At 38.6% G+C, this 13,014-nt stretch overlaps 1 protein-coding gene across 1 annotated transcript in view; it reads left to right on the forward strand.

Annotated features, from left to right (window-relative positions):
• Positions 1-13,014, forward strand: part of sema6c (sema domain, transmembrane domain (TM), and cytoplasmic domain, (semaphorin) 6C) — a 187,783-nt gene that overhangs the window by 134,749 nt on the left and 40,020 nt on the right. The window contains exons 12-17 of the mRNA XM_015375570.1: positions 803-891; positions 1,040-1,257; positions 2,625-2,756; positions 3,030-3,185; positions 7,059-7,235; positions 7,575-7,712. Coding sequence (XP_015231056.1) covers positions 803-891; positions 1,040-1,257; positions 2,625-2,756; positions 3,030-3,185; positions 7,059-7,235; positions 7,575-7,712 — 910 coding nt within the window. The remainder of the gene's footprint in view (positions 1-802; positions 892-1,039; positions 1,258-2,624; positions 2,757-3,029; positions 3,186-7,058; positions 7,236-7,574; positions 7,713-13,014) is intronic.

Raw genomic sequence — 13,014 nt, forward strand, 5'->3', positions numbered from 1 at the left:
ACTAGAACAGTTTTTCCCCACCAGTAATGAAGCTCTGCATTAAAGAATCATTATTTCTATCTAAAAACACAGGCTAGAAGAACTGCATGGTAGAATATAAATGACTAGGAACTGATAATTAAAATAACTTATATTGCCTTTTGCAAGCCTGGGACTTCATGTATCATTATCTTGAATGTCCCTAACAAGCAATCAGTCTATAGATATTTTTCCCTTCTGTCTGTGCTGAAAAATATCATTAAGTTTTCTCTGATGTTGTATAGATTCATGGCTAAGAGAAGCAGCAGCTTTGTTTGAATGATGCCTCAAACAGATGCTTTGTGCATTTTCTTATTAGATTGTTCAGGAGGTCAGAGGCTCTAGCTTTACCACCACTAAAGAATTTGTCCTTGAAGACCTGAAAATAATTCATCTTGTTTTTCTGATTCCGGGTTAACAGACTTAAAAAATTGTAACAAATGAAAAAAATATATAAAACTATATTAAATGAAAATCATTTATTTGGTGAAGTTATAAAGTATTAGTTAAGATGTGAGAAAGTTCTGTGCCATATTTCTGTTTTTTTTTATGAAAATGAAACAGCATCGATTCTGGTCCACCTCTAATACTTTAGTACAATAGGTTTCTTTTGACTGTTTCTTTTTTTTGGTCTCTTACCCAATATGCAAATTTGCAATTTCACATTGAGGAGACGATAATTTCTTTGAGGCCTGTGTTTACCAAATCTCAAGAAGCTGAGCTGTATTAGAAATAAGCTGTAACTCAGAGTGGGTTTATGAAATTCCGTTTTCTCCATCTTTAGAACCCCATTTTCTCCACGCTATTGAATATGGGAACTACGTGTACTTTTTCTTCAGCGAGATTGCAGTGGAGTACACCACCCTCGGCAAGGTGAGGGGGATCAACAGCTTTCATTCTTTGCAGAATAAACTCCAACAAAGGGCTCGCTTGTCATGCAAACCACATTCTTGACTGTAGTTTTCTGTTGGCGCTGCCTGGTGTTAAAGGTAAAGGATTTTTCCCTCTCCTGCCTCCTCAGGTTGTTTTCTCCAGGGTTGCCCGAGTTTGTAAGAATGACAACGGGGGTTCCCCGAGGGTCCTGGAACGCTACTGGACATCTTTCCTGAAAGCCCGGCTGAACTGCTCTGTACCGGGAGACTCTTTCTTTTACTTCGATGTTCTGCAGTCACTGACCAATGTCCTCCAGATAAACCACCGGCCTGCTGTCCTTGGAGTTTTCACCACACAGGCAAACAGGTGAAGATGAGACAGATTATCTGGATTGGACTCTGTCAAGCAAATACCCAAATCATTTTTAGATTCAAGGTCATGAGCTGATATACGGTAAATACAGTTGTGGTATGATCAGGCGAATGTTTAACAAAGGTTCTATGCTGGGGAGAAATTGGTCTCAATATCCAGAGATGCTTCACAGAGGCATTCTTTTAAATTTAATTTTCTCTAGTTATTATTTAAGGATGTCTTTTGTTCATCATCTCCTTTCAGTTCCTTGATTTACGCACATCTGATCCTGTCCTGCACAAGAGACCTCCCTATACTGCAATCAGTTATGCAAACAGCTTTGGTTGTTTTGTGTTTTTCTTGTCTGAATGGTTAAATTAAGACATTTAAAGACTAAAGCTAAAATATTTCTTTACATTAAAGCCTATTGCAGAAGCCGTTTCTATATCATGCAACTCAGTTTAAATGTGTTGGTCTTTAAAGCATCCACTGGATCCTAATAGGGGGAATTTCCATATAAGGACTAACTTTTATTTTTTTTTTACCTGCCGCCATTATTTTAGTAAGCAAACGCTTTCCATTAACATTTGGCAGGTTTGGAGCTCTCTTTTAATCTCTGATGAACTCTTATTGTGTTGAACATTGATGCTTTGTTTGTTTATGCTTCAGAAATATGATTTGGATTATTATACCGATGAAGTATTTTAAAAAGTCAATAGATTAAGATACTAAAGTAGAAATTTGCCTTTGGCTCAGCAGCTTACCTGATCTTTAACATAAATTTTAAAAAGGACAAATCACTCAAATAACAAAAATTAAAAAAAATCACTTTCTGAACAAATTAGTGCTAAAAGTATGAATAAAAGTCATTTGTAATGCTGAAGAGAATTGTATGAATGACAAAAATCCTTGAAACACATTTTTTGAGTAACAGTAGTGCTATCATTAGCATATAGATTTTTTTATTAACAATTATTTATGTTTTCTTGCAAAAGGATTTTTTTTCCCACAATGAATGACTATTGGAGGTTGCTATATTTTAGACAGATTTTTGGATCATCAGGCCCAGTTTTAACCTTTGAACCCATCAATACAAGTTTTGATCAAAAATCAACCCTTAGCATGCAGATGAAAGGACTGATTAAAATTTGCTACATTTCTAAACCCTGAGCTCTCTCCAAGCATGGTTTTAGCTCTTTAGCAGCATTTAGTCAGACTATACCAGATATTGTCAACTGATATGTTCAGAGGTTTTTTTAGATTAAGGCTCCACATAACACATTAGCTTTAAATGTGTTTTTAAAATTACTAACAAGTTGACTGTCTTCAGACCTTCACTTTGTTCATTACAATATCTCCTTATTTTGGGGTTCATTGAACAGCATCACCGGCTCAGCAGTGTGCGGTTTTTATATGGACGACATAGAGAAGGCCTTTAATGGGAAATTTAAGGAGCAGAGAAACAGTGAGTCAGCATGGACACCTGTTCTGGAAGAACAAGTACCAAAGCCGAGGTGAGAGATGCGTCTTTTAAACTGCAAACTGTCACTTTCCTACAGCATGTCTTTGTGTCTTTGACAAAACAGATTTTGCAGCTGCTATTATTATTCTGCTCAGACGTCTGTAGAAAATATAAAATAATAAAACAAAACAGACACATAAAGCACCTGTTCTTCCCTCCTGCTCGTCTAGGAAAAACAAATGGCTTGCAAGTGTTTTTGCATCTGTGCTTGTTGAACGGGATTTATGTCTTGTTTTTCCTCCTCTTTTTTACTGTTATCGCACAGGCCAGGCAGCTGTGCCGGCGAAGGCTCTGCGGCCACCTTCAAGTCCTCCACCACCTTCCCAGACGAGACCCTGACTTTCATCAAGTCTTATCCGCTTATGGACGAGTCTGTCCCCTCAGTCAATGACAGACCCTTCTTTACCCGCACCACCAGCAGGTAGATGCTTTACCCAAATTACTGAACTTCAGACGGAAACTAAAGACAGTGTTTCTGAATTAGGGGAAAAGAAAAAAAAGATGATCACTACTAACATGTTCTGTTATCAGCCTGCTCATACTGTACTTAACCGTGTTAACATAAAGTTGATATAAAAAGCGTATCATTCACGCCCCTGTAAACTATTTTAGATATGGCAAAAATAACGCATGGCAAACCCTTTAGAAATTTTTGCCAACCCTTATGTTTATTTTATTTTTCTGTAGAATTGACGCAAAACCTATTAGAAGACGAAGGGTAATGCCTTAAAATTGCAAGTTATCAGGTTGCATAAGCATGCAGAACCAAAGCCTTACATGATTCTAAAGCAACAAAATTATATTTCAGCACTGTTTCATCTGGAGCGCACATCTGACATAAATTATAGTTATTCTGATTAATTTAAATAAAGTGAACCTGTCTGTCATAAGGCTAAGAATTGATCTTTATTTGCTACAATTGATATATGTATGATTTGCAAAAGGAAGATAAATTTAAAAACTGTAAAAATAAAATAGGAAAGAACCAAGCAATCACAATAAAACATAGTGGTGGCTGCATCATGCTCTGGGCTTACTTTTCAGTTTTTATAGTGGTCATAGAATGATTATACAGGGTATTTGGTGCTGGTCCTTAAGGTCTGTGAAAATTTGCTGTTCTATGAGCCCTAATGCAAGCGTGGTTAAAAGCCCTAGAATGAAATCCCAGGTTATCTTCCTTTTGTGGTATGCTCATGAATATTTAGATGAGCTGTGTGCTGATTGGTTGGTTTACAACTAGCGAAGCTGCTGTGCAAAGACGCATCAAAGCAACAAGCACTCACTCACTGAAACATCAAATTGTTGATATGGTAGGATCACCAGATGTCCTCTTTTTCCTGGACATGTCCTACTAATCATACCTTAAAAAAAATGTCCTGGTGGAATTTCAAAATCGTCTGGGATTTTGGTCGACTAGAGTGCAGCACGTAGTCGAGACACACCGGGCACTCGAACCGAACCGTCGGCTCCAGGGCTGGTCCGGGAACCCCGGCGGACGGGGGCAGGGAGCCAGCGGGGGACAGAGCGACTGTACCCAACCAGGTGACGGTTGCCTGGAAACAGGCGGCCCAGTGCTTCGCCCCGCCTGCCTTACCGGCCCCCTAGCCACCCTCCTCCCGCTGAGGACGGGCGGATCATGGCTCTCTACTGAGGTCCGGTCCAGTCAGCGGCCCAGCAGTCAACACTTCATACCCCCCTTCCTTGGGCAAGTGAACCAGGCGGCTGGTCTTTACGTCAATTTCGGGGCGTGACTAAAGTACAGGCCAGAACCAGATAAGGCAACATCCCCGAGTTTATGTCAATTTGGTGCTTTGTTTGGATTCTCCCATTTTATCGTGGAAGTTTAGAATACTGAGATTTGCAGAGAAAGGAGGTGTTGATGGGGTTTGAAATTCTCTGTACATCCATTTCACCCACTGAACTATCGTTCATCTATGACAATATAAACTCAGTTTTGCATTCTATGATCCCTTTAAAAAATGTAGACAAAAAAGAAGACTTTCCTGAATAAAATCAAAATGTTGACATAGTGTAGCTGAGCTGGAACCTACATTTAAACTCCATCTCCTGGGGTCACTGAAGAGGGTTTGCCTACTACAAATCCTTGTTTTAACTGCCAAAATTCAAAGCGCTTATGCAAAGAAAGATGGGGGGATCAATACTAGCAATATAGGATTACAATTGCTGGTTGAAGAGAGTTGAGGCATGTTTAAAATGTTAACATTTACATCTATCATGTATATTATTGAACCATTTAAGGCCTTTAATTATGATTTTAAAGTCAAATTGTTTATACAGTCTAATAAGAAATCATCTAATCAACATGTCCATCCCTTCTATGATTTTTCAGTCCACTCTGTGCTTCTTAATGTTGGACCATATATATTGCATCCCATAAAACTTGAACAGAGATTCCTTGCATTAAACTATTTTTTTCCTACAATGAATTTTGGTCACAAATAGGCACTTTATCTGTCATAAATGTTTCAGCTTTGGAGGTGTTGAAGTTTCTGTGCAGAAAAAGGAGAGAAAAATAGAATACCTCCTTTTTTAAGATGTGCATCTTAAGGGTATTTAAACTAGATATACTAGCTATTTTTCATCATACACCAAGCAAAAGCTGCAATATAGCACAGAAACTATTTTAAACACCATTTTTGCATTGATTTCTTTTAAAATACTAACCTTTACTAAACTACAAAATAATCTTAGTTATGAACAGATTATCTACTGAACACCCTGCTAATCCTTTCAGAAGTTAATGTTGCTCCCTGGGTCCTCTCAAACTTTATTTTGCAGCTGTTTATAGTGTACACAGTGTACTGTGTGCAGGCCTCAATTTCTGAATCAAATCAGAGGAAAATAGACCAATTAACTGGTGTATTCCTGTTCAGAGTTTGAGGGTTATGAAGCAGTGGTCATTTCTTTAATGAGCTATAAGCATGTATTCTCTGGAACAACATGATCTACAGCACCAGCAGTGTTTTCACACGCAGGACTGTGATTGGTATAGACGAGTGAGCTCAGGTGGAACACTCAACCTTGTACCTCATTAAAGCCCATTGAATTTACTCAGCGGTCGATCTCGGCCCACATCAAAAGCGAGACTCACAGAGATGGGGTCTTCTTCGAGTGCAGCCCTGACCTGCAGGCGCTCCGTCGCAGGCAGGGAGCCGGGGGGCTGTGTGGGGGGGGCCTTTTGCTTGTTGTGACATTGGGAGTGCGCTGATGGCAGACGACGATATGGTGGACGTGGAATCATGAAGTGCCACAAGTGTTTCATTCAGCAGTGCATAGGCCTCAGACGGGGGTGTTCACACATCAGATACAGCCTTTAAACACCAACACACACACACACACACACAGCGGCTGCCTCTGTGCTTCCTGAAGCAGAGCCAGGCTGACAGCCAGCCAGACACTGCCGTGGTTCCACGCTGGGGAAACGTGTACCGCTTCACATCTGGCGCCAAAAACATCACATCTGCCGTGCTGTTCCCCTGGGACCTGCTAGATAAATGAAATCCCACCAAAAACGCATCACGCTGTTCTGCCGAATTCTTACAGGGGCATGCCAGTCAAGTGTGTGTGTGTGGGTAAACACAGCAGCCTATGCAGGACCATCTGGGGGGTCGCTGGGACAAATGAGGGCACGGAAACTGTCCTCAGAGGAAGGATCCGGAAGAATTGGGTTGCCAAAAACATTATTTGTCGAGGTTTGTTTGTATAAATCCTCATGCTTTAGAGTCAAATTGCAGTCGTACAAAATGAATTAGTAGAGCTTATGCATCTCTCAGCAAGCGTTGGACTCAAGGTGCCCTTCAAAGCCTGCAAGTCTCAGCAGCTCCGGTGGAGCCAGCAGTAGACGGCTGTGGAGATACCGGTCAGATCCCAGGTGGAACCACGAGGAACGTCTTGAATATGAAGCAGAGTGTTGCTGAAATGAAGCAGCAGTCACCAGACAACCTCATGAATGTAAAACAACAAAGGAGAAAGTTGAAATCTAGGGCTGAGAAACAGACTGTGGAAAAGTGGCTGAACAGCATGAAAGATACATTGATTCAATGGCTGTGGGTGGACGGATTGATGCATTAATAGGATGAAGGGATTAAAGGGAGTAGGCGATGGAAGAAGGGGATGGTGGGTTGGCAGATGAATTGATTGATTGCACACTGAGGAATTACACAATGAGCTCAGTGGTCGCCCACTCTTGGTTTTGTTTACCGCTGAAAACCAACATTTTCACAGCAAACACTATTAATAGTTTTGTGTTGTTGTTTTTTCTTTTTCGTTTAAGGTTTAAGTTGACCCAGATAGCTGTCGATACATCGGCTGGACCCTTTAAGAACTACACGGTGGTGTTCCTGGGCTCGGATAACGGTCACGTCCTCAAGATCCTGGCCAGCTCAGAGGGAGCCAACGCTTCCTTCAACACCCATCTCCTCGAAGACATCGACGTCTACAACCCAAACAAGTCAGAGAACACATCCTTGTTATCATTGGTGTTGAGCAATGTTTTCTCAGTAATTTCCTTTATTTCAACTGTATTTGTTCATAGATTTAGTTTTTTTTCTTTTCTCTGTTTTTCATCCTTCTTGTCCTGCTTTGATCCGTCCGTCCCACTCACTCCTCAGTCTGTTGTTACACTTTGCATCATCTTGTACAGCTGGAGGTTTTATTCCTGCCTCATCTTTTGTCACAGCTTGAAATCCTGATCAACATGAAATTAAATTGACTTTTGATGTGCTGTATAATACAGAGGATGTGTACTAAACGCCAGATTGAGACTTTTTTCGTTGATTCTTGTTCTTAGGTGCAATGTGCAAGGAGAGGACAGGAGGGTTCTGGGTCTGGAGTTGGACCGGGATCACCACGCTCTTTTCGTGGCGTTCTCCAGCTGCGTGATACGGGTTCCACTCAGCCGCTGCTCTGAATACACAAACTGCAAGAAGTGAGTAACTTTGAGATGGCCTTATTATTTTATTAATACTACTATACAGAGTATGCATAATACCCTGTAGAAGCATTCATCTAAATTAACTTCCTTGTTTTATTTTTGGTCAAACTTTGTTGTCAAAGATTTTAGTAGATTTAGATTTTTGAAGAAATAATAGACAGTGCAATGTTTGAAAACATTTTTTGGCCTTCCTGATGTCTGATAATGTTTTTATTAATAGGAGTAAATCTCACATTTAAGTAACTTCAGAAGTAACTATATTTTTAAGAATATTGTACATTTATGTCAGCATTCCTCACTGCATTGCTAGCATTAGTAAAATTAGCAAAATGATCATTGGTGACCAGATTGCGTCCCTAAGGGTCGATGTCTTGATTATTTTAGATGTTTCCCCTTTTTAACTTACCTGACCCAAAGGAACGGGTCACTGATGGGCTCCTTCAGAAATTATTTCCAAGCTATTTAACCAAAATGAGGTAATTCAGATATTTAAATCAGCTTTGTTGGAAAAGGAACACATGTAAAACATGGAGCATAAAGCTTTCGGGATTAATGTTTGGACTTCCAAAAGGCTGCTATTATATACTCCAAGATGTTTCAGGACAGAGAGGGAATGTTAAAGCAGACAAACAGATTCACTGTTAAAAATTCACCTTTATTGGCTGACACTCTCTCTAATAGCCTGAATATAACGCAGACATGTTTCAACATGTAATAGAAAAAAAAACAAAAAAACTCTGTTTTTAAAAGCTTCTCACATCTCCTTTTCCTCTGATCTATACAACTCAATAGAACTATCTAGCACCCACCCTGTACTTCTACATTGTCACTACTGTCACAACTATTGGCTTTCCTTGTCAGCAGCTTTCTTTTAGCTTCAATGGTTACTGGATTGTTGTTACAGCTCCACAATATAGAGAATATTTCTTACAGTAGCACTTATACTGCAAGTAATATACAACAACAGTCTGGACATTAGTATTGGCTAATTATCCAAGTACAATGCAATCCAGCTCTCTGTGCCAAAAATGTACACTATTATGTTGTATGTCTCAATGCTGAATGAAAGGTTGTACATAGAGGTGTTAAGGCTGTAAAGTCATTGAACAAATTCTAAATAGTTTCAGTCAAACATTAGTCACAATCCAGAAGTCACTTTTTAAATGTTTAAGTTATTTTATTGACTGTAGATACATACTGTAGATAGATATTTACTGTAGATCTATCTACATGTTTATGCAAGGTCTGCATTTAGCAGACGCTTTTATCCAAAGCGACTTAAAAATGAGGTAGGCACTAGAGTGAAGGATCTTGCCTAAGGACCCACACTGGTAGCTTATTGTCCCAGTGGGGATTCAAACGAGGCCTCCTGTGTGTAAGTCATGTGACTTAACAGATGAGCTAGCCTGAGCCAGTCAGCCGCTTATCTACATAGATAGATCTAAATAATCACAAGTCCTATTAAAATCATATCCACTATCATTGTCGTTTACTCTATTTTGAACTAATGTATTTCAGCTGGAATTTTTCTAATACTAATTTAAAATTACTTTGCAAAATAGCAACCTTTAAATACATTAACATAAATTTGCTGATGTCATGTGGTCTCCCTTCCTCAGTTCCAACTTCCTCATTAGTTAAGCCAGGCCTAAGTTGTATGATATTTTCGAGCATTGTACTCATCTCCAGCTCAAACTGTATGATGAAACCGCAGGGTTTAATAGATCACAGCTCATTATGTACAGTATGTTCGTAAACTGTACAGAATGGCGCTCTGATGCGATCTAACTGCTCACGCTCTACATCCAAAAAACCACATGTTGGAGTCAGCACCGAGAGATGGTGCTGGTCAGATTTGTTAATCTGGAAGAAGTATTAATTCCCTTGTTTGCACATGTGTAGTGGTCTAGGTTCTGGTAAATCGACTTGACCCTCGTAGCTCTGCTTTAACAGCAGGATTTAACGAAAGCAGACTGAATATCTAACATGTTTGATTTTCTCCCGACCTTAAGATTCCTGATCCGGAGGCGGTTGTACGAGGCTAATCGGCCCTCATTAACCCCTGTAGGTATACTAGAGAATGCACGATGAGGCAGAAACATGGCCCGATCCATAAAGATTCTCGCACAATTGGAGAATCGGCCTGAAAAGGGCAAGAACTCGTACACTGTATACCCGGCATTAGTTGATCATAGAGATTCTGTTCATCTTCCATCTATTATTTACCCCAGAAACTCTCTCAGATATTTTGTATTATTGTTATCAGGGATAACTTTGATTCCAGTTGATTCTTTGTAATTGTTTATTTTTTTAGAAACCCTAAAAATTTTGGAATTGAAAATGTAGTTGGATCTTTGTGAAGTTGAAATTAGACAACTGTAAGCTAACCGTCCATGAAGAGGCACCTAATAGATCTGGAACTTATTGAAGACACAAGGAAAATGCTTCCTCGACAAATCTCCATTCGCATCTCTGATGCTTTTGAAACTTCATCCCTTATTCCTTAGACTTAGATTTTATTTACTCAGAACAGCTCTATGTTATTATTATTACTATTATTATTAGAGCTCTATTATTCCCGAACCTTTGCTGCTATTCGTTAAAATCTACAGATATGAAATCCTTCTCTTCCTTCTTTTCTTATTCTTTCTAAATCAGTTGTTTCTACTGTATCCTGTTCAATGCTGAAGTCATAAAAAGTTTTAAAACATTAAGTTATAATCTTTTACCATATACAGCTGGTAAAAAAGCTACTTAAAAATATAAACATTTTTCTTAGAAGCTGTATTTTTTAACGTTTCTACTGATATGTCGAAAACCATCCATATAATCCACACATATAAAGACATTATAGCCCACAAACAAAGTTATGGGGAAATTAGGAGTTTTATGGTTCTGGATTATGGATGTAGATGTGCTTGCTGGAAAATTGTTAGGTTTAGAAGTGCAGCTATAGCTGTTGCATCCTCATTCTCTGCTTTTACCAGTTTACCACTTTCTGCAATGCATGGACTTTAAAATCGTTGTTTTATTGGCTACCAATTGATATTAAACTGCAGCAGGAATGCTTTCTAAATACTGTTGATAATATATCAGACAGTTTCTTGGCTTCACCTCTTTTTCTCCATGTAGTTCTTGTTCCCTTTACCAGACCGCTTCATTAAACATTGATTTATGGGCTAATTTGTTTTAATTTCCCTGCCTGTTTATGTTACCTGTGTTTTTCCTCACAGAAATACGTATTTAATGAGGAAAACGTTGATTAGTTCAGTACTTCTTTTTACCCACGCTATTACCTCATACCAGTGAATAATAAGCTATCTGTTACATCGAGTGCAGTGATCAAATCACGAGCTTGCTCTGACTCACAAGGTGGGTTGTTTCATTGGCTGTTGAAACTAACTGGAACTAACTAAGCTTTTAAAAAAACATTAATAATGCATAAAAAAAGGATCATTATCAGTAGAAAAAGCTCAACAAATGGGTACATTTTGTGATAGTTTGTTAGACTCCTGTAGGTTATGTTACAATAACAGCCTGTAGTAACTTTGTCATGATTAAAAAATAATAGGATGCCAAAAAATGATTATTAAAAGATGAACAGTTGTTAACTCTGTTTGTCTTTTGTGCATCTAATCCATCTGCAACTTGACAAGTTTGAGAAAGATTATTAGTTAATCAGACTTTTTTTAAGAGTAGAAAAACTATCAAAAAGCTAATTTTTAAAAACAATACACAGCAGCATCCTAGTGTCTCCCTTTGACTTCTGCCCCTTTGTTTGAACAGACTGTGTGTTGCCCCAGCTAATGTAGTAGGTTTCCAGTTTCATGATCTATTTTTGGGGCAGTGAGGAATGTTGGCCTCTTGCAAACCCACTCTTCATTCCGCCGAAATAGAGGAGGGGTTTCTTCTCTCTTCAGTTTCTTCTGGGAGTGTGTAAACCCCTATAGCATGCAAACTCCTCATTGTAAAGGTCTGGAGAAGCTCTCAACATTGTTAAGTCAGAAATTGGTTCCAGCTGATTGGTGGATTGCCAGCATTGGCTTTTTTAGGATAGAGGAGAGGAGGAAAAGCAGGAACGAGGCGGAGGCAGCTGGGATCTAGCTGTATTTTCTTCCTTAAGCTTACAGCCTGGCTACATCCCCTGATCCCTTTTAGAGTCTATAGCCACAGCACATCTCATGCTTAGATTAGAGGCCCCGTAAGCCGCATCAGCAGCAGCAGCCAGGAGGTCAGATTTCTGACACCGTATCCTCCAAAAACACACCAGTGAATCCGACTCCAGATCAGTGGTACATCAGCGCTCTCTATTTCTGACCACATTTTTTTCTTGAATCTTGACTTGTTTCTCTTTCTCCCCCTCACCGTAGACAGCATTATCAGGTTTGTTTTGTGTTGTTTTTCTTCACCCTGGTTCGTACCACCAATATCAGGTTTCAGAAAAAAAAAACATCTATATCTCAAACAGCAGCAGGGAACTGTATAAACTGGAGGATTTTAATAAAAAATACAATAAAAGACGGGAAGCAGCCCCAAACCCTGCAAGTCTTAGAAGCCCCAGAAGTATTTCCAGTTACATTTCCTGTCTCATATGAACTCAATGAACTAACCCCGTTTGAAAATATCCATTGTTTTTCTTTCCATAGTTATTTGATTGATAATAGGGGACGCAATATTTTTTTTAAAGCAAGGAAATGAGGTCAGTGTGCTTTACTAGAATGCAGTGCAGAACATAGAAATAAATGTGTTGTTTTGCTTGTAAGATACCCAGCTAATCATTGTCTAATTATGATTCATTCTCTGTTCGTGATAGAAGGCTTTAAGCCTTATAGTTTGAACTCTAATGACTCCGATGTAGAGTAAGAGAAATTTCCATAATTCTAAAAAATGTGCATTTTAAACCGGGCTTCAAACATCTTTGGGAAAAATTATGAGAAATTACCTTGTGATCATACTAAAAGCAAATACATTCATATACACTTTAGACTTGTCTTTGTCTGGATAAAGGTTCACACTGGGGGATGTAAAAGTAACAATTAATTAAACAGAACAATTTTACTTTTTTTTTTTTTCTTTGTTTTGTTTCTTTGCTATTTTAATCATTTAGAAAATATGGTTCCAGAACTTTTTATTTGGGGGTATCAAATATTTTTGACCAATGGCTGAACAGCTTGTACATGATTTTATATATATATATATATATATATCTATATATATATATATATATATATACAGTAAAGCAAAATGTACATTTAATTTATGGACAGTTAGGGTCATTTAAAAGTAAAAAAAATTT

The sequence above is a fragment of the Cyprinodon variegatus genome, unplaced genomic scaffold (genome assembly GCF_000732505.1).
Source record: "Cyprinodon variegatus isolate N-32 unplaced genomic scaffold, C_variegatus-1.0 Scaffold0, whole genome shotgun sequence".
Taxonomy (NCBI): Eukaryota; Metazoa; Chordata; class Actinopteri; order Cyprinodontiformes; family Cyprinodontidae; genus Cyprinodon; species Cyprinodon variegatus.